The sequence below is a fragment of the Ursus arctos genome, unplaced genomic scaffold, assembly GCF_023065955.2.
Source record: "Ursus arctos isolate Adak ecotype North America unplaced genomic scaffold, UrsArc2.0 scaffold_6, whole genome shotgun sequence".
In the NCBI taxonomy this organism is placed as follows: Eukaryota; Metazoa; Chordata; class Mammalia; order Carnivora; family Ursidae; genus Ursus; species Ursus arctos.
Window position 1 is genome coordinate 40,390,799 of NW_026623078.1, and position 21,932 is coordinate 40,412,730.

At 37.7% G+C, this 21,932-nt stretch overlaps 1 protein-coding gene across 1 annotated transcript in view; it reads right to left on the bottom strand.

Annotated features, from left to right (window-relative positions):
- Positions 1 to 2,495: 2,495 nt before the first annotated feature.
- The window catches only part of CNGB3 (cyclic nucleotide gated channel subunit beta 3), a 133,560-nt gene continuing 114,123 nt past the window's right edge, over positions 2,496 to 21,932 (bottom strand). The window contains exons 16-18 of the mRNA XM_026495793.1: positions 5,281 to 5,427; positions 4,915 to 5,089; positions 2,496 to 2,756 (exon numbers count right to left, since the gene is read on the bottom strand). Coding sequence (XP_026351578.1) covers positions 2,496 to 2,756; positions 4,915 to 5,089; positions 5,281 to 5,427 — 583 coding nt within the window. The remainder of the gene's footprint in view (positions 2,757 to 4,914; positions 5,090 to 5,280; positions 5,428 to 21,932) is intronic.

The window sequence follows — 21,932 nt, forward strand, 5'->3', positions numbered from 1 at the left end:
AGGCAACTGGGAGAGATTTGGAAGTATAGGGAAGAGGTAAGTGATGGAGGAGAGACAACATTCCATACTGTGGCAGGCAGCAGGGACAAATGCCAGAGGAAGAAAGGTAAGTGGTAGTCCAGAAAAAGCAGGAAGACCAGAGTCAATGGAGGGTATGTTTCGGGTAGTGGTAATTAAATTTGGATAAATAAGATTTAATTGGTAGGAGGGACTAGTAGGTCCCTGAGTAGAGTAACATGGTCAAAAGGGGTTGCTATGATTTGAATGTGGTGTTCCCCTCCCCTGCCCCAACTGACATATAGAAATTCTAACTCCAAAGATGAAAGTCTTAGGAGGTGGGACCTCTGGCAGGTGCTCTGTCCTCACGAATGAGATTAGTGCCTTGGTAAAAGAGGCTTCAGGGGCATTCCTTGCCCTTTCCACCATGTGAGAACACAGTGAGAAGGAGTCTGCTATGAACCAGTAGGAAGGCCCTAACTTTATCATATTGGGCCATGATCCTGGACTTCCCAGCCTCCAGAACTGTGAGAAACAAATTTCTGTTGTTTATAAGCTACCCAGTCTGTGGTATTTTGTTGTGACAGCCTGAATGGACTGACAGCGGTAGTTTAGAAAGATCTGATTTTTCTCTTGACAAAAGGATTGAGAAGGTATTCAGTGATTAGTAGAGATTGTAAGTAAAAAGTGAATGTTTATTTGAATTGAACAGAAAATATGTACCAAGGTGTAGTGTTGGAACTGAAAAAGAAAGGACAATTAGAAATATTTAAGAAAGAAAAAAGGATTTGGTGGTACTAAATAAGCAATGGAAAGGCATTCTGGTTACTGGGAAAATGGAGATGATATTATCTAAAATAGGAATAGTCTGGGAGGGAATATAAGCAACAGGGGAAGAACATAAATTGCAAAGGTGTGATATTTTAATTTCTTTATAGGATGTAGGGCAAGAACATATTATTCACATATTCAAGATTTTTTCCGTTACTTTTTCCCTATTATTAGCCTTTTTTCTACATTTTCTGTCTTTTCTAATCATTCTTTCCACACACAAACTCCCATTAATCAAGCAAACACCAGTTAACAAATCCTCTCCATTCCCTCAACTCCTGAAAAACACTAACCTTTTGTAAAACTTGCCATGTTTTTATGATACTCAAACACTATACTCAAAAACGGTGACTCAACCAAATGATACATTTTATTATAGCGATCGATTTATGCATGGTTTGCTGAATGCATCTATATTGTAGTCTTTTTGGCTAATATGATTTGTTAAAACCCTCTCAGCAAAGTGTTGTTACAATGACCATCTCTGGGACTTGGGAATAGCCTTATTATACAGAACTTAATGTTATACACTAATGGCATTTATTAGAATGGAATTCTATATGTATTATTACTTCCGACATCAGCCTGGCTTTTTTAGTCTCCTCACAGCATGAGACTTTAGTAATTATGCTAATGTTAGCTGATTCATGAGGACAACTTCCTAAAGTGCACTTAATTAACTTGGAGATTTTGTAAACAGCTGTACATGTAGGTTCTGCAAATTGTAGGGATATGTCAATCTGACATGTGTACAGTCTGCCTTCCTAACCTCATCACTTTTTACTAAAGCTGCAAACAATAAGAAGCTCAGGTCTGGCACCGTTTGAAGCAAATGCTTGAGGAAGACCCTGAGAAATGTCACTTTAGCCTATAAAAAGATGGGTACCATTGGATTCCTCCAGTCTGAGTCTGTGGAGCCAGATGAGTTAGGTAGATTGCTGCCTTTCAAGTTGGTAGAGCGAAAATATAAGTTTGTTTCTTTAGCAAAGGGAATGATTTTTTCCAACATGTTGCTACAATATGTTTTTCCCCCATGTGTTTGTTGGGACCATTGACCAATATTCCTCTTTAGGGGAGTTTTCTGCAAGTCAGATTTCACATCCATAGACTCCATTATCTCTGCTTCCCTTCAGTCCCAGCTGCTGGGTTGATTTGATAGTTGAGTGACTCAGCACCCTTGTTTGAATGGAAATCACCTGATATTTTACTTTCGACATTTTATTAAAATCTCATAATTCCCTACACGTGAGAAGTAATATTCATACACAAAGGACGTTTAACCAAGACTAGCAGTGCCGTGCAAGACTTTAACACACACACACAAACTGAAAAGGTAAGTGAATCACTTCAGGGCCAAGACCAAACTAATAAAAATGGATGGAAGAAACATCAAGGAAGAATGGAAGAAAAAACCCTACTATATAAAATTAGGAGAAATACCAATTGCACAAAGCTAATGACAACAGAGAATAGGGATGGTTTTGAAATAATCTTCTTACTACTGTATAAGATCATACTCTCAGATAAGTCCTAGAAACTAAGCTAGGGATTTGTCTGTGGTTTCTCAAGGGTCCCAGCAAGGTCTTTCCCCTCATTAATTTAAGCTATAATCCTGGGTACAATCTCTTTGGGAATTAGCTAGATTACATCTAAAGATAATCAAACATTTATTGCTTAGCCTTTTGTTTGACTTCAATCATCAGAACCTCTTCCCCGGTCTCTGCAGAAGGAGCCATGCTGATGATGAGGGATTGACGAGTAGTTCCTCTGGGTAAAGCTGCCCTTCTAATTGACTGGGGCATTTCCTCTGCTGTAATAGAATTTGCTCTACATTCAGAGCTGTCCTGTGTTTTCTCTGATGGCTCTCTTCCTTTATTTTCATATTCTCTTCCTTTACCCTCTCCTTCTTCGGAATTTTCACTTGTTTTCTGGAAGAAGCAGTTAACAAAGAATTGGTTTTGAGATAATAATAAAGGACATTGGAGCCTTTTGATTAATATACAATGGCTAAGGATCACTACCTAAGACAAAGACTGTCTGAATTAAGTCAGTGTGGGAATCATGTCTGTCTTGCATTTTACTATCATTTGACAGCTTTCTAATGTACTGAAGAATGAGGCTGAGCGGTCACATTTGACTTAGCAGCATAATTCTGGATTGCATTTTTGTCCCTGACAAGGAATTCTTTTCCCATTGGTCCTCATACTCTCTGAATTATTAGACTTAGTGCTCAGGATTCCTTGCTTTTGCTTTAAAAATATGTACTTATTTATTTGATGAAGATGAAATTTTAAATATTTATTTTCTAATAAAAAAAGTGTTAACCAAATGCCATAAAAATACTACAGAAAGTATGATTTTCCTGGTGCATAAGCTCATGGGAGAACCTCTGAGAAAAACTCAACTCTCTTTCCTCATATAATCTTTTCCATTTGTCCCACAGGTGCTTGAACTATATGGTTTTAGAAACTACTATGTTTAGTATCATCTGTAGAAATTTCATAGCAAAAAACATACTATGCTCTTTACTGATGATGCTTCAGGTCAGTTTAAGAGAGGTTTGTACAAGGTATGAATGTGCACATGTAAAGCTGAGAAACTTATTTAACACAATGACCTATATTTCTTTGCCCCATTAGTCTTTTACATAAATTATTATTTCTCTGCTGATTAAATGAGGCATTTGGTTTATACTGTATTCTTAATTTTCACCGTAGTATTTGTGTGTGAAAAGGAAGAGGCAAGTTTTAGTCTCTTGAGTGTGACTGATTTATAACATTTGCTTAACAATCTTCTGAGAGATCCACAGCCACCCATTTCTTACAGTTTTGGAGATAACATGAATAGATTCAGAAAACCTGAATCCCCGCTCTGTTTTTAATATCTGCACTCATAGGCTTATGATAAGAATCAAAGAAATATGAAAATCAAGAGAGAAAAACCATAACATTTGAGTATCTTGAAATTTCTAGGAATTGGGAGGCAGCTCAGTGAGGCCTAGCAGTCTGAGTACCTGGGTAATAGTTTTTGCTCTGTCACTTTTTGTGATCTTATCCAAATAAGTTGATCTGGAGCTCAGTTTCTTCATCTATAACAAGAAGGGCTTGGATGAAATCTACGAAGTTATTTTTGGCTATTAACATTTGTGATATATAAGTGATTGAATATTTGTGAAAATGTTTATTTGCTCATTGGTAAAATGTGTTATATATTTACAGGTGTATATGTATGCTTATATATATGCAATTGATTCTCATTATTCTGGTAGTTTCATTATATAAAGCTGCCACAAACACAGCATTAGCAAATACTGAACCATTGCTCCTAGGGATAATGCAGGATTTGGTTCCTATGAGCCTCTGGCCAAATTTTTGTCAACAAATCAATACATAATCTTGTTTTATGTGTATTTCTGTTTAAAGACATTTATTTAATATATATTGTTGATTCATTATATTGAACTCATGGCCAACAACACTAACTCATGCTTGAATGAAGCTTATCTAACACATGTCTTTTCTCTGTAAGGCACATCAGAGCATTTTTGTGCTTAAGAACACTAGAGAGCACTTCAGTTCTATGCAGTACAAAAATGAGAAAAACATAGCACTTAAATAGACCATGAAAAGTCACTTGTTTACAGTGTGAGAACTGAAATAAGAAGGTAGAGTGTCTTCTTGTTCAACTTCAGCTGGGAACATGTGCATTGGGCAACTTAAATTTGTCATTGTTCTGCACATATGTATGTTTGTGAATGACCACGTTGAGCACTGATTTTGGGTTCATAAAGAAATTTCTGTGAGTAGGTAGATATGCAAATATACAGAATATACAAATAATGAGAGTTGAATGTATTTGTATATACACATGTATTAAAAGCATCTATAATAAACCATGAGGATTAAATGTAATGCAATATGAGGATACAGTTTAGATAACAATAAATGCTATACATAAAGTAGTAATTATTCACATTAGATGAATTCAATCTATCCCAGTGTCTGAAATGGAATTAAAGTAGGAGCTTGTCTGGGTATACTTAGTCCAGTGGTCTGTTACAGCCCTCCATCCACTCTGTCTTATTACCTGAATGGCTTGTTCTCTCTTCAATTTGAGTAGTCTTGTAAGTCCGGCTTTTCCTGTGCCTCCCAGGAGGGCTTTAAACATTTTAGGTGTCTCTTGTTTTGGTGGGAAGAGAAAGGCAAGTCCTTTTCTTGGAGGAGTTGCCTCTGTGGCTGGAGCCTTCTTCTTCAGAAGCACACTGTGGATAGAAGAGAAAGGCTAATTTAGATAGTACCATAAGAATTCTGGAAAAACCTACCAGAGACACTAACATTTCTCCAAATCTGTGAAGTTTTCAATGGATACTTGCATAAACAGTTGTTTGTTAAAAGCATCTCATGGAGAAAGTTGATCACTGCCTAGACTCTGATAGGGTTTTAAAGGTCATACCTGGCTTTCTTCATGAGGAGCTTTTCAGAATCTGGATAATGCACTAGAATTTGTTGGAGAGTCTTTTTGTCCAGCGTTAAAAGATTGGCAAACCCATGGGCTACCACATTGGCAGTTCGACGATTTCCTCCTCTTGCTGCTAGAAGGCTGTAAGAGGAGAAAAGTGAATCTTTGCCACCAGTTTCACTCTTTTTCCACCAAGATTTTTAAAAAAAAAATAGATATCAAATATTTTAACCATGTATACTGCTCTGGAGAGGTGAAGGTGAGATTTCAGGTGATTGTGTAGAGGAAGTTACATGTGGTGGTGATGGAAGTAGCAACAGTTTCCAACACGTTTTGTCAAATGAAGGACTTGTAGTCATCAATGCCCCATGAGATTCTCCATCCCAGATTCCAGAAGCTCACAGTCTCCTTGGACTGGGTAGCCTCTATTTGCTCCTCTAGATTCACTGTTCATCTTCCCCATCCTCTTTGCTCCCCAGAAAACTGACCTCTGTAGGCTTGTCCTCTGACCTTTATTTGAGTGCAGCCAATGGGAACTACCAGTAAGAAGCTGGAAAGCAGGAGGAGTTTGGTGTTGGAGCATTTATTCCCCTGTTCATTCCTTGCTAGGCCTTAGGTTAGCAGTAGCTACAGTTCTCTACCCAAATCCATAGTTCTTGACAGGTGGTCATCTTTTTAGAAGTATGACTCCCACAACTCTTTCTTGGTTCTGGTAGCATGCCCTCCCCTTGTCCTGTTTAGGCCTAGCTGTAGAAAAGCCCCCTTGCTGTTGCTAGCTTCAGGATGCATCACCGTTCCTTGTTGGATATACTTAGATTTTTCTTCCAATTTCCTTCTATTGACTTCAGTCAATAATTCATTTAGTAAAGTCTTCTTCATTACCTTGTTTGAGTGTACCTTCTGTTTTCTGCCTGGGCCCTGTCTGATACAGCTCTGACATCAAATCTTAATGATGTCCTGGTTATATCTGGTGAATCCAATCTCTTCTCCTACTTAACTCCCAAATCATCTGGTTTCTCAATATTGTAAACTGCTCTGTAGTATAGTCATTCACATACAACTTCCTATTTGAAATGTCAGTGAATTCTGGGCTTTATATATGTCTGAGACATATATATATATATATATATATATATATGTCTCAGACACATAACTAGGCATATTTGTATTTGGGAAGTGACCAAAAGGTAGTTGGTAAATAAATGAACACACAAATGAGTAAAAAAATGGTTAAAAATTATATCATTCACCAATAATCTGGAAAATAAAGATTGATATTTAAAACCAAGACAAGGAAAAACAAATGTAAATGTTAAAAAAAAAAAAAACACTACAGACCCTGCCTTACAAAGATAACACAATAGATTTAATCTCTTGGAGTCAACCAGTTAGGAAAAAATAGTTGTGTTTTTATTCCTTTGTGTGTGTGTGTGTGTGCGTGAGAGAGAGAGAGAGAGAAAGAGAAAGAGAAGGCTCACATTAATAAAAACGCTATCTCTAGGGGTAGAAAGGACAGAGAAAGCAACTTGGCAATAGGAATGTTCATACTTTCACAGCCTTGCCTTTAGGGGCAATGATGTGTGAGAAGTTGCATGGATCCTATGCCTGAAGATTTGTATTAGACAATATGTTCTTCTCTGACTGTTGCAGAAAAGGGAACATTATGACCGGCTGTTAATTCATAAGAAACTAATATAGGGTTTCAGCTCTCACATGTGAAGAGCTTAGAAGTTATCATTTTTGTTCTTACTTCCAAAAAAAGCTGAACAAACTGGAAACCAATAACTCTTCTTGGCTCTATCAGAGAACAGAGGTTGCAGGGTAAACTCCCACCCAAATGTGGAGAGATAGGGGAATCCAGAAAGCCACAGCCAGACCTACTTACTTGGAACAGAAGCCCTGGAGATATAAGTGGTACAAACATTTAAATGGTAATTTTGACAAACTATTAGGTTGAGAGTGGATTATTGAGAAACTCTTGGGGGTCACAATTATGGGGAAACTGATACCTGTATGGGTTTATCCTTGAGGAACTCTACCACTTTCTCAAGGTTAACAGCCAAGAAAGATCTGCTTGTGGTTCTGGCAGTGGAAGGGGATGATTAATCATCATAAAATACACCCAGAGCTTATTTGTTCTCCATAACAAAGGGCTGCTATCTAGGAAAAAAGACTACCAGAACCCTATTCCACATGAAGGAAAAGTGTTTCTCCCACCTCAGACCCCTTTTGCTTTCCTGTCTTACCCAAGGGAGAATGGGGAGCTAAGAAACACTTGTAAATGTCACATCCCAGGGCAGAGATCCACTAAAAGACTGAGATTTAATTATAAGATTATAGATCTCCCTCATATCTTACCATTGTACCAATGGGGTTCTTGTATAATAACAGTGGATTATAGCTGCAGGTTGCAGACTTTCTCTGAGGAATTGTGCTTATGGAAGGCCAAAGTCAAAAGGGGAGATAGAAACAAGGGCATTTTAGAGAAATTTGGAAGTTCTGGCACCTAGAGCTGCAGCAAACATTAAACACAGTTCAACTCCTAGCCAGATTAACATAAAACCTCACACTAAATAAAGACCTATCAACCTCAGTTCCTATTACTGATTACATCATGTACAGCTTCCAACAAAAAATTATAAAGCACACTAAAAAAAATAAGAAAAACACAGCCTAACAAGACAAAGAAAGCATTAGAACCAGACTGAGATATGACACAGACATTGGAACTCTCAGAGAATGTGAAATGACTATGATTAATGTGTTAAGGGATCTAATGGAAAAAGTAGACATCATAAAGGAATATTTGGATGGGAAATGTAAGAGGCGAGAGAGAGAATTTCTAAGACAAATTCAAAAGGAAAGATTAGAAATCAAAAACACTGTAACAGAAATGAAGAATGACTTTGCTGGGCTCATCAGTGGATTGCACATGGCCAAGAAAATAGATGAGCTTGAAGACAGGTCAGTAGAAAGTTTCCAAACTAAAATGCGAAGAGACAAAAAAGAATGAAAAAACCCCAATAACCTGTTCACAAACATCAAAAACTTTAGGACAATTTCAAAAAGTATAAATAGGTATATATCTTTTGTGTGTACATATACATAAAATATATACATAGCATACACCATTTTCTAATACTAGAAAAAATACTTGAAGTAATCATGGCCAAGAAGTTTACAAAATTAATGACAGATGCTAAACCACAGATCCAGGAAGCTCAGAGACTACCACACACAACAAATGCCCCTGACAGTTGTGTTTTATTCCTTTGTTTGAAATCCAAGTGCCTGACCTGAGCTTGATTGCCATTTCAAAGAGGCATCCATTTCAAAGATGTCTATCTTAACTAAACACGTTGCCAGCCACCCAATTATATAAAGAGCCAAGGTTGCCTTCCCCCACCGAGGCTCCTTTGTTTTAGAGATCTTGGTTGATAACTGACCATTGGGCTGCTTGTTTTTTTCACTTCCCATACTTTAAATTCATGCTCTTATGTTTTAAATTCACCAATAAAGAGTGAGCCCACAAAATCCTATGCCCCATTCTCAACCCCAATAAAAGCAGAACCCCAGGCCTGTGCACTCTTTCTCTCTCTGTGACCTTCCTGTGTGGCCCCAGGTGTGCTGTGTAATTTTTGAGGTCTTGTAAGTAATAAATCTGTATTTTTTCAAGGTTTCCTGATGGTTGTTGCTAAAGGGCATCTTACAATCTTTGTTTTTGGTTTTTTTTTTTTTAAGATTTTATTTATTTGACAGAGAGAGAGACAGTGAGAGAATACAAGCAGGGGGAGTGGTAGAGGGAAAGGGAGAAGTAGGCCTGAGATCATGACCTGAGCTGAAGGCAGACACTTAACCAACCGAGCCACCCAGTCACCCTGGTATCACAATCTTAATAAAAACCACAAGGGCCAGTCCAACCACAACATTGATTATTGATAGGTTTAGATTGGGACATAACACCTATAAGAGGAACAAGGATAATAATCAGTAGACTTTTCATGAGAAGTAAGAAGTTCATGCAAGTAAGAAGAGAGGTGAGCGAAACATAGTGTTGAAGTTCCTAACAGATTAGATCATAATTGTTCTCACTACAAAGAAGAAATTATAATTATGTGACATGATAGAAGTTAGCTAATGCAGTGGTAGTAATCGTATTGCAATATATATGAATTTCTAAAACCAATATGTTGTACACCTAAAACATACACAATATTATATGCCAATTATGTATTTCAATAAAAATAAAAATAGTAAAAAAAAAAAAGAAACAAAATCATCAAGCTAGAATTCTATGTACAGTGAAATTACCCTTCCAAGGTGAAAAAGGACAAAGATTTTCTTAGAGAAATAAAAGCAGAGGGAATTCAACATTAGTCCACCTACTCTGCAAAAATGTTGAAAAAAGTTCTGCAGGAAGAAAGAAAATAATGTAGGTTAGAAACTCAGGTCTACATAAAAAGGGGAAGGACATTGGAGAAGGAATAAATAGAGGTAAACTAAAACTAAAATCTTTGTTTTTCTTATTCTTAATTGATATAAAAAATAACTTTAAATAATAAAGTAGCCAGTGCTTTGGGTGATTATAGCAAATGGATAAATGAAATGAATGACATCAATGTCTTAAGGGCTGCTAGGGAAGAACTGGGAATTCTGGGTAAGGCTCCTGCTCTGAAGGTTGTGTTCAGTGAAGGTAGTCTTGGATTAGTTTAAAATGTATGTCACAGGGGCGCCTGGGTGGCACAGCGGTTAAGCGTCTGCCTTCGGCTCAGGGCGTGATCCCGGCGTTATGGGATCGAGCCCCACATCAGGCTCTTCTGCTGTGAGCCTGCTTCTTCCTCTCCCACTCCCCCTGCTTGTGTTCCCTCTCTTGCTGGCTGTCTCTATCTCTGTCGAATAAATAAATAAAATTAAAAAAAAAATGTATGTCACAAACTCTAGGGGTACCACTAAAATATCTTTAAAAGAAGTATAATTGACATGCTAAGAGAGGAGAGTTAAATGCTCAGTTGAAACCAGAGAAGGCAGGAAAAAAAGATGAAAAAATCCTAATGTTAGGCCACCTTAAGGAACCAAACAGGGCCCCTTACCTGCACTTCTCATTAAACTTAGGTCCAGGACTATCCAGGCTGCTTAAAAATGGAATTACTCCCTCAAGACAGAAAGCAGGTATTTGGAATCCATAAATGTTGACCATGTTAATGCCTACTTACTTTGTTTGGTGATTTCACATTTTAAATTTCTTGTTCCATGACAAAAACACTTTTTGTTTCTCTTTCTTTCCCTTTCTTTCTTTCTTTCTCTCTCTTTCTTCCTTTCCCTCCCTTCCTTCCTTCCTTCCTTCCTTCCTTCCTTCCTTCCTTCCTTCCTTCCTTCCTTTCCTTCCTTTCCTTCCAGAGAAAGGGGCAGAGAGACAGAAGGAGAGGGAGAATCTTAAGCAGGCTCCACGTCCAGCTCAGAGCCCATCACAGGGCTCAGTCTCATGACGCTGAGATCATGACCTGAGCCGAAATCAAGAGTCAGACGTTTAACTGCTGAGCCACCCAGGCACCCCCCAAAAACTTATTCTTTAGTCCTTTCCTGAGGTTCTTCACAAGACAAGCTTTGCTTTCACCTTCTTCTTCTTTTTTTTTTTTAAGGAAGAGAAATGAATTTTACCTCATTTACCTGCCTATCTATCTATCCATCCATTTACTTCCTATCTATGTTCTTACTTGTCTTTCTATGAAATGGATGTTGGTATTTGAAGGACAATGATAGAATGAGCCTATTTCCTTTACATTTCTGTTGCCTTGTGCACAGGTTAATCCAGTAGTTAGGCAGGGCTAGATGGCACTGGGGAGCTTAATTTGGGCCTAAGAATGTCTCTGTGTGTGTCAGACAATGAGAGCAGAATGGAAATAACATATTTAAATGTCAGGTTATTTTGAGATTTCTCAAGCTTTAATTAAACTTGCCTACAGGTTACACGTTTAGAGTGCTTGATGAGTTTTTGAACGGAAGAAATAGTCTGTTTGCCAGATGGATTTTGCCCAAACTCTCTCAGCAACGTTTAAAATAGCCTCTTTTTTTTTTTCTTCTGTCCACAAAATGCTTCTCCAGCATTCCACCAATGGAAAGTTTCATGCATTAAACAGCTTAGTAAGAAGATCCCTAAATATTCCCGACCCCATACAGTTTCTGAAAGCACGTACTAGAGGATAAATAGTTAAGGTTAATGATAAGTGTCTGCAGGTCAAGAAACAGTGAACAGAGCAATGGCCCAGGAAAGAAAGGAATGGATGGATTCTAATTCTAGATCCACCTCTGTGTGCTGTGACCTTAGACAATAACTTAAAGACATTTTTGATTTTCACATCAATCATGTAAGTATTTATTAAGCACCTACCATGTATTCAGTGCAGTGAGTTAAAGTAGGGCAAAAGAAGAATTATTGAAGCCTGGTATGGTTTTGTGGAAAGAATACAGATTTTGGAACCAGATACCTCTACCATTTATTATGTGCATTTCTAAGCAGGTTACTTAATCACTCTTTTAGGAAACAAGACCATCTTTTACTACCTACTATAAGTATGTGATTATCTTTAGGGAGAAATAGGTGTTTATAGACTCCTGATATTTAATTATGAAGAAGGCGCTATTAGGTACAATTCTTGGCTGAGAAATTTTAAACCCTGATTTGTGGTATGTAAATGTAACAAGTAATAATAAATATAACTGTATTACCTGGGGTTCTCCAGAAAAACAGAACAAATAGGATATATACAGATATATACATAAGAGGAGATTTATTATGGGAATTGTTATGGAGACTCTTAAGTCCTACAATCTGCCATCTGCAAGCTGGAGACCCAGGAATGCTGATGGGTGTCACTGGACTGAGGGGGGGATTAGGGGGAAGCTAATAGTGTAAATCCAGGTCTGGGTCTCAAAGCCCAAGAACCAAGAGTGTTGATGTCTGATGGCCAGAGAAGAAGGATGTGTCAGCTCAAGCAGAGAGAGCAAATTAGCCTTTCCTTCACCTTTTCAGTACCTCAATGGATTGGATGATCCTACCTGCGTTGGTGAGGGTGATCTTCTTCACTTGGTCTATTCAAATGCTAATCTCTTCCCTAAACACCCTCACAGACACACCCAGAAATAATGTTGTATCAGCTATCTGGGCATCTCTTAGCCCAGTCAAGTTGACACATAAAATTAACCATCATAGGGGCGCCTGGGTGGCACAGCGGTTAAGCGTCTGCCTTCGGCTCAGGGCGTGATCCCGGCGTTATGGGATCGAGCCCCACATCAGGCTCCTCCGCTATGAGCCTGCTTCTTCCTCTCCCACTCCCTCTGCTTGTGTTCCCTCTCTCGCTGGCTGTCTCTATCTCTGTCGAATAAATAAATAAAATCTTAAAAAAAAAATTAACCATCATAGTACTGGTGGTACTATACATAGCACTAGCGTGTGGATAAATGAGTGAAATCAGTTATGAGGAATAAGTGGTGAGATGAAGATCATATATGTGTGTATATAAACATATACATATATACACACATTACGCATATATAATATACATATATGTAATATAGAAGTATGTGATATGTATAAATCACAGAGAGCTAAAATATTTATATGGTCCCTGTCAGTCATTCATTCTGAGCTTTTTTCCAGAGTTGCCACATATGGCATCATAAATTGTGCACTGCATACATAGACTATGTGACTGGAGCTCCCTAGGCTTGTGCAGTACACAGCCTGCACAGCCCTTTTTAGCAGAGCTAGTGTATCCAGAAAGCATTCACACAGATAACTAGAAGGCAGAGGGGTATAAATTGGGCATAAATTGAATGGAAGGGCAAAAGAAAAACAAGAATGGAGACATAAATGGGATTTGCAAAAATGCGAACTTTACTATAAGGGCTTCAAATTTGACTCTTAGTCTTTTATACCTCAAAAATGGATGAATTCTTAGCTTTAAGGACGATAAACATGTCTCCTGAAGGGCTTAGTCAAGAGACCATGTGTAAATGGTGAATACCATCTTCATTATTTTTATGATAGATACAAAAATAAATTTTCTAAAACTGTGATATGGTCCTCATTAAAGGCTGTGTGTCACTCCAATGTCCAGTTCAGTAAGAATAATTCTGTAGGTGAGGAGGGGAATCAGTATGATGCGTTCCAGGTAACTTGCCCTCTCTTTGTTGTACCTAGAATATTCGGAGAAAAAATAATCCCCCTTAAACATTGCCTTTCTCAGCTGGACTTTTAATAAATAGTGTTTCTATATGAGTTTGATATTGTACAAAACATTATGCCTTAGAAGCCTGTCATGTGGGAGAATATAAGGAATTCACTGTATAAACTGAAAAGAAGAAAAAAAAGAAATTAGAGATAAATTAGGAGTGTGTAGAAATACCTTACTCCATAATGAGCTAGACATGATGCCAAGTTCAGGCTATAAAGATGATTAACATCTGCCCATAAACTGCTTATATTCTAGGAGTGGGATGTGTGTGGGTGAGGATTGTCAGACTAGCAAATATAGTAATATTACTAGCTAATATTTTTGAGTGCTTACTATGAGTCAGGTATTTTTCTAAGTTTTATTTTTTAAGATTTTATTTATTTTGGAGAAAGAGAGAGTGAATGAGAGAGTGTGAGTGGGGGAAGAGCAGAGGGAGAGGTAGAGAGAGAGAATCTCAAGCAGACTCCGTGCTGAGTGCAGAGTCTGATGTGGGACTCAATTTCACAACCCTGAGATCATGACCTGAGCTGAACCCAAAGTCTGACGCTTTCCCAACTGAGCTGCCCAAACACCCTCTAAGTCCTTTTTTTATGTATTTATACATATAACGTTTTCCAATTCTATGGGATAGTTATATATTATTATTAATCCATTTTGACTGTTGAAGAAATGAAGTCTCAGCTGAGTAACTTCCTCAGAGTCACACAGCTACTAAGTTGTGAAATTGGGATGCAAACCCATACAGATTTCTTAAACAGGTAAATGCAGTTCAAAATGGTAGATACAGGGTGCCTGGTTGACTCCGTCTGTTAAGCATCTGACTCTTACATTTTGGCGCAGGTCGTAATCTCAGGATCATAAGGAGATCAGGCTCTGTGCTAGCGGGTAGTCTGCTTGAGATTCTCTCTGCCTCTCCCCTGGCTCGCACTCTTTCTCTCTAAAATAAATTAATAAATCTTTTTTTAAAAAACCCAAATGGCAAATGCTTTAAATGTAAAAAATGAGAATGTTTCCTAAAATAAAGATATTTCTAGTTTAAAAGCATTTTTTTCCACGTAGAAAAAACATTTCCTAGAATAGAAATAAAACTGTCTCTGAATACTGTCGATCGAAAGAGTATCACATCCAATGCTGAGTGAGACATTAAAACTTCAAATGTCTGTTCTCATTAAGCAAATTTCCAAGTGGATTATATTTAGAGGGCAGGAGGTTAGATCACCCATGTAGCCTTTTTCTGAGATAGTCTTTTATCCTTTTCAGTGTTATTGGAAAACACTTCATTGCTTGAAAATTTTTACCATTTCACTAAAAATAAATTCTAACAAAACTTTTGTAGGTGAGCAAATATCAGAGGATGTTCTAGCGACACCACTGCCCAAAATGCTTGCTCTTTGCAGATACTTTGATATTCATAAAACTACTGCAAGGCAAACACATGTTAACCTAGAATTTCATGGGTTTCTTTTTTAATAGTTTGAGAAAAATCTGTATATGTGGACTTTCATCAGAGTTAGAGAGTTCAGATTTCATAGATACAAAACACAAAGCCCTTTTTCCCCTAGCAGGTCTTGATAATAGAGTTGAACTAGCCTCAGAGGAAGTGAATGAACAGTGAAGAATCCAGGTAAAAATTCTAAGGATGTGGAGAGGAAAAAAGAATAACATGTACATTTTATTCCATGCCCTGTTTACCTATATACTTTCAAATGCTCAGGAGAATACTTTGTTATTGATACTCTGGTTAGAAAATACCATATCAAACAACCTATATACTAGCTTATTAAGGGTTTCTTTGGAGTCAAAACAGCTAACTATGACATGTATTAATGACCATGTCAATCTGGTGATGTAGGTTCTTACCTACACCTACTGACATAATAACTGAGGTCCAGAATCAGTGAAGCGACTTATTCAAAAACAAATACTATGAGTTTCATTGTTTAAATTCAAATGTAAGACCAGAGCTGACTAATCAAGAGAACTTTGCTTTCCACTTGAACTCTAGTGCTGCCAATGAAGTCACTGGCATTATTTTAATGATACATATTTACTTGCCTGTGGACATTAGAAAAAATAAGGGAGGAAGCCAGTTAGGCTGGCATATAAGCTATGCCAAAGTCTGACTGTTAGAATCTTGACTCCCTCCCTGCTGTTCCAAATGGTGGTGAGGAACCTTGATTTTCATAGAATTAGAGACATTGGACAAAGTTACCTTAGGAGCTGTCCTTAGGATATTTGGATACATGTTTTAACAATGGTACGGATAATATAGTTGTTTACAGGAATACTGTGAAACTTAGAAGAGGTATGCTTTTTGCTCTAAACAAAAAGGTGCTACACAATCAAGAGATGGTTTACAAAAGGACATAGTGAAAATACAAATACATATTTTTAATACAGGTAGTGTTTACAGGTTTGAGATAAAAAATAAAAATGAAGAATTTTCTTTCTCAATATTAATCAAAATATCTTACCCCTGCTCATGTTTCTAATGGAACTACTCTTTCTGTCTTTAGGAAAAGTGGTTGAGTGCAGCTCAGGGACACGAGGGTGCGGGGGCACCGGGTTGAGGGGGCCGTAAGGGATAACCGAATTATTCTGATGAAGGGTAAGAATATGGAATTAAAATGGTCTAAAATGGTCTGGTACTCCTATTTTAAAAACTGAGTGTTCAGGAGAAATAGGCAAACATGGTGTGGAGGGAAAATAGAGGTTTAAAGTTATTTTTCAAAAATTTTGGGCTTTTCACTATGATACAAGGTAAATATCAAAAAAGCATTCTCAGAATGGGGGATCTGACCAATAAAACTAATGAAATGTCAGAATTTAAATATTTTAAATGAAAACCACACTATCTAAAATATATAAGAATACATCAATGCCTAAATTCTACTCAATAACCTGCTATCTATGATGAAAAAAGGATGATGAAAAAAGAAATACAGAAGGTAAATAAATGATCATATTTATGAAAATAAATAGGTCCATAGAAAATTAATTCATTTAGAAAATATTTATTGCAGGCCTATTATTTTCCAGGCACTATTTAGAGAAATGCAAATTAAAGCAACCTATTAGAATGCAAAACCAATGAGAATAATAAAGTAAAGCCAGTGATGTTAAGGAAAAATAGCTATACATTGCGTGTTGTATTATAAATTGATTCAATTTTTTTGGAAAATAATCTGCCCATATATTACAAGAGTTATAGAAATGTTTCTACCTTTTGACCTAGTTATTTCACTTTTGGGAATAAACCTCAAAGAAATAAAAACAAAGTAATTTTATAAAGATAAACACAGCAGTGCTATTCTTAATAATAAAAACTGACTGAAAGGGCACAAAGCTGAATATGCATATTCATGACAAAAATGAATGTCTATTAGTACATTTGCAAAGATAGATAATTACATTCACTTATTTACTGAATAACTATTAGCCACTATGAAGGCCAGGCACTGCCCTAAGGGTTGGGAATTGTGTGCAGAACAAACCAAATGTGTCTGCTACCGTCCCTGGAAACCGATGTCTTTGTGCAAAATAGAAAAATGTAGCTTCTCTGGCACATGCAGTCCTGTGGGTGCAAAGCTTGGCCAGAAAAATGCTCCCATTTGCAAAGTAAAGAGTACCTGTGTGTGAAGAAGAGCACAATAGCAGGGAGGGATCATGACTCAGGAGTGGAATATGGCCCTTCACTAGTTATCTTGATGCAGAGCACAACTGGAACAGCCATACACAGTAGTCCTGGTGCCCACAATTTAGTGAGGAAGAAAGATATCAAAGAAATAAAAGCACCAAAGAGGGCATAATTACAAAAATAAGTTCTCAGAAAGAAAGGAATATAGTCTGACCAGAGCATATAGCAAGGAGAACTGGGAGGTCCCTTAAGTGGAGAATATAGGAAGTTCTGGAAGAAGCTGAGATTAAGTAAAGGAGATGGGAAAGTGTCCAGACAGAGGTAACAGCATGTGTGAAAAACTCCCTATGGCCATATGGCATGTGGCATATTCAGGGAACTGAAGTTTGAATTAAAGAGAGCATGGGAGTGGGGTGCAATGTGAAATAAAGAGGTGGGCAGTGGCTAACTTCTATAGGACCTTGTAGGCCAGGATAAGAACTTTGTTCTTAATTCCTAAAAACAGCATAAAAGCATTAAATTGTTTTAAGAAGAAGGGCAGGGACACGATCATATCTGTGTTTCCAAAAGATCCCTCTGGCTGCAGAGTGGAGACTGGACTGCAAAAGATATAGATATAGAAGTGGGAAATGAGGAGTAGGCCATTGCAGTTGTCCAGTGAATGGTGGAGGTGGTTTGGACCAAAGAAGGAGCAATGGAGATGGTAAGATGCAAATGATTGGAGACATATCAAGGAGGTAAGATTGATAGGTCTCAGAAGTGCACTGGCCATGTAGGGTGAGTAGAGGGAGATGTTAAGCATACCTTTTTTTTTTCCCCAGTAAAAATTTTAAAGTTATCAATTTAAAGTTAAATTTCCTAGGGCTGCTTTAACAAACTTCCACATAACCAGTGACTTACAACAATAGAAATGCATTCTCTCATAATTCTGGAGGCCAGTCTAAAATCAAGGTGTTGGCAAGGCTGGGCTCCCTCCAAAGAATCTGGGGAAGAATTTTTTCTTGCCTCTTTCAACTTCTGGTGGCTCTAGGAATTCTTGGCTGTGACTACATAATTCCAATTTCTGCCTCAGTCTTCAGATGGCCTTTTCCTCTTCCCCCTGTGTCTGTGTGTCTTTTCCTCTTCTGTTTCATGTGAGGATACTTGTCATTAGATATAGCGCTCATCCAGGTAATTAAGAATAATCTTGTCTTGAGATCCTTAACTTATTTATATCTGTAAAGAGCCTTTTTTTTTTTTCCCCAAGTAAGGTTACATTCATAGGTTCCAGAGGTTAGGGCATGGATATATCTTTGTGGGGGCCACCATGCAACCACTATAGGCATTATGTGAATAATCCTTTACATATCCTACAGTAGGGACTACCAGGAATGATCTTTGTGCACACATTATTGTCTGCATGTGCCATTTGAAGCACTGAAATGTCTTCCTTCAGTTCCCAAATAAGCTCAAGTTGCCAAATCCAAGGGATACACTGGTCATTTTGAAGCCTTGTACTCCATAACATCCTGTGTATACTCCATCGTTGGATGTAATCCATACATTTCATCACCTGGTATTGGAATCTTTCGTTTCCTTGTCTCATGTGTTTGTAAGGCTCTTTAGGGAGGCAATTGTTTCTTTTTGGCCATTCTCGTTTACCATGTCATGTGTGGCCTTCTTTGAGGCACTTCACATTATGTTGTAAGGGGTCCTGGATATAAATTTCAGTTGTTTTTTATAAATCACAATGAACTAATTAACTAAAAATTACTGAATACACCTACAAATTATTTTTGAAAGGAGGTGGGATATCAATGAAAATCAATATTTATTGTATAGTTTTTTATTCCAGTTTTATTGAGAAACAATTGACATGTATCACTGTATAAATTTAATCACTGCATGATGATTTGATTTATATATATCATAAGGTGGTACTACAGTAAGTTTAACTAACATTCATCTGTTCATACAAGTACAATAAAAAGAAAAGAAAGAAAAAAGGAAAAAAGGAAAAAATTTGTCTTGTGATGGGAGCTCTTAGAATTTACTCTTAACTTTCCTATCTATCATACAGCAGTGTTAGCTATAGTCATCATGTTGTACATTACAACCCTAGTACCTATTCATCTTATAACTGGAAGTTTGTACCTTTTGACCATCTTCCTCCAATTCCCCCTACCCCCTATCCTCTGCTTTTGGTAACCACAAGCTTTTTTTATGAATGCTTCTTTCTTTCTTTCTTTCTTTCTTTCTTTCTTTCTTTCTTTCTTTCTTTCTTTCTTTCTTCTTCTCTCTCTCTTTCTTTCTTCTTTCTTTTTAAGATTCTACATATAACTGAGATCATATGGTATTTTTCTTTCTCTGTCTGACCTATTTCGCCTAGCATAATGCCTTCAGGGTCCATCCATATGTTGCAAATAGCAGGATTTCTTATGGCTGAATAATATTAATATATATACAGATATCCATATATATATGAATACAACTTTTTTTTAAAAAATATTTTATTTATTTATTTATTTGAGAGAGTGATAGAGCACAAGAAGGGGGAGTGGCAGAGGGAGAGGGAGAAGCAGGCTCCCCACTGAGGAGGGAGCCTGATGTGGGTAGGATCCCAGGACCCTGGGATTATGACTGGAGCTGAAGACAGATGCTTAATCGACTGAGCCACCCAGGTGCCCCTGAATACAACTTCTTTATCCAATTATCCATCATTAGATACTTAGGTTATTTTCATTTCTTAGCTATTGTAAATAATGCTGCTATGAACGTGGGATTGCAGATACTGTTTTGAGTTAGTGTAGCTATATTTATATTAAACAAAATAGACTTTAAGTTAAAAATGGTAAAAAGAGACAAAGAAAGTCATTATATAATGATGAAGGGTTAATGTATCAAGACATCATTGTATCCCATAATTCCTGTAGGCCTTTTTCACTTTTTTCATTCTTTTTTCTTTTTCCTCCTCTGGGTAATTTCCAGAGTCTTATGCTACAGATCACTGATTCTTCTGTGTGGTTGAGTCTATTTTTGAAACTATCTATTGAATTCTTCAGTTCAATTATTGTGCTTTTCAACTCTTGCATTATATATATACATATTTTGATCATTATATTTCTTTGGTTGAACTTTTTTTTTTAAGATTTTATTTTTAAGTAATCTCTGCACCTAATGTGGGACTCGAACTCACAACCTTGAGACCCAGAGTCACACACTCCACCAACTGAGCCAACCAGGTGCCCCGACCATAGCATTATTTTTGAGGGTTCCATATTTTCCATTAAAAGCTGCAACACAATTTAGGGTATTTAATGTCCTCTTGGTGGGCATTTAGAAAGGTTCTAGGGTTTTTTTTAAGATTTTTATTTATTTACTTGTCAGATAGAGAGAGATATATATATAGAGAGCACAACTAGAGGGAAAGGCAGCTGAGCAAGGAGGCCAATGTGGGACTCCGTCCCAGGACCCTGGGATCATGACCTGAGCTGAAGGCAGATGCTTAACTGACTGAGCAACTCAGGTGTCCCAAAAGGTTCTAGTTTTTTATATGCAGAGATGACTATTACTTCTCCTTACTTGATGTAACCAAGTGAGGTCAAGTCGAGAAAGGGGCATAGATTTAGTGCAGTGAGACCAGGGAGAGACAGAATGTCCAGGGATCTCAAGAACTCCTGATGACACATCCCCACACATCTTTGGTTGAACTTCTTATTTTGTTTATAAATTGTTTTCCTAATTTTGTTCAATTGTCCGTCCGTGTTTCCTTGTATTTCCTTGAACTTCCCTAAGAGGAGAATTTTGAATTCTTTGTCTGACAGTTCATAGATCTCTATTTCCTTAGAGTCAGTTATGGAGCTTTATTAATTTTCTTTGGTGTTCTCATATTTGCCTTATTTTTCATGATCCTTGATTTTTTACATTATTATCTGCACATCTGAATAATTGGGCTCCAATTCCTGACTTCACAGGTTTGCTTGGGCAGGGACAGTTCTTCACCAGTCAGTTCAGTTTGGGTTTCTGGGTCTCTGTTGGTATGTCCTTGGTGTGGCAGTAGCAGGTGTGGCCTGCTATTACAGTCAATTTTTATGTGATGCAACTGTTCAAATTCTAAGGGTGGAGATGGGTTATCTTGCCATTGGCTGAGAACAGCCGGATAGGACTGCTGGCTTAGTTTACTATTGAAGTGAGGCTGGAGGACAGGCTTACTGGTTGCCTGGATTTTCTGGTCAGGCTTACTAGATGGTCTAGACTGGGTACACTATTCAGTAGTAGATGGGGCTATACATGAGCTTCCCTGATGTAGCAGGATGGGACTCAGCTTGTTGTTTGGGGACCTAAATCAGGCCAGAGTGTGTACTGAATTCCTTGGTTAGGTGAGGCCACTGATTTTTCTCATTAGATGGGGGAAGCTGTGGGCTGTACTCCCTGTTCAAGTGTCACTATACAGAGGGCAGTTGAATGGGCTATGTAGCTTCCTGTGTGCTTTGGTTAGGTTCCTTAGCTGGATAGGCTAAAGGTTGTAGTCAGCGATGAGGAGGGGTGTAAATTAGATTCCTTACCTGCGCACAGTGGGAAAAGCAGCTCTAAAGCAGGTAAAGCTCATTGTTTGCTAACTCAAGCCAACCTGCACCCCAAGTTCCCTGACTGAACAGGGCCACTGGCTTTGCTTTGCAAACTATCAGCTCTGCCTGCCTACCTTGATTAAGTAGCTTCAGTGCCACTGGGCCAGCATAGTTTCTAGGAGTTGTCACCACCCCTTACTGGTCAGATGGGTCCAGAAGGCAGTCTCC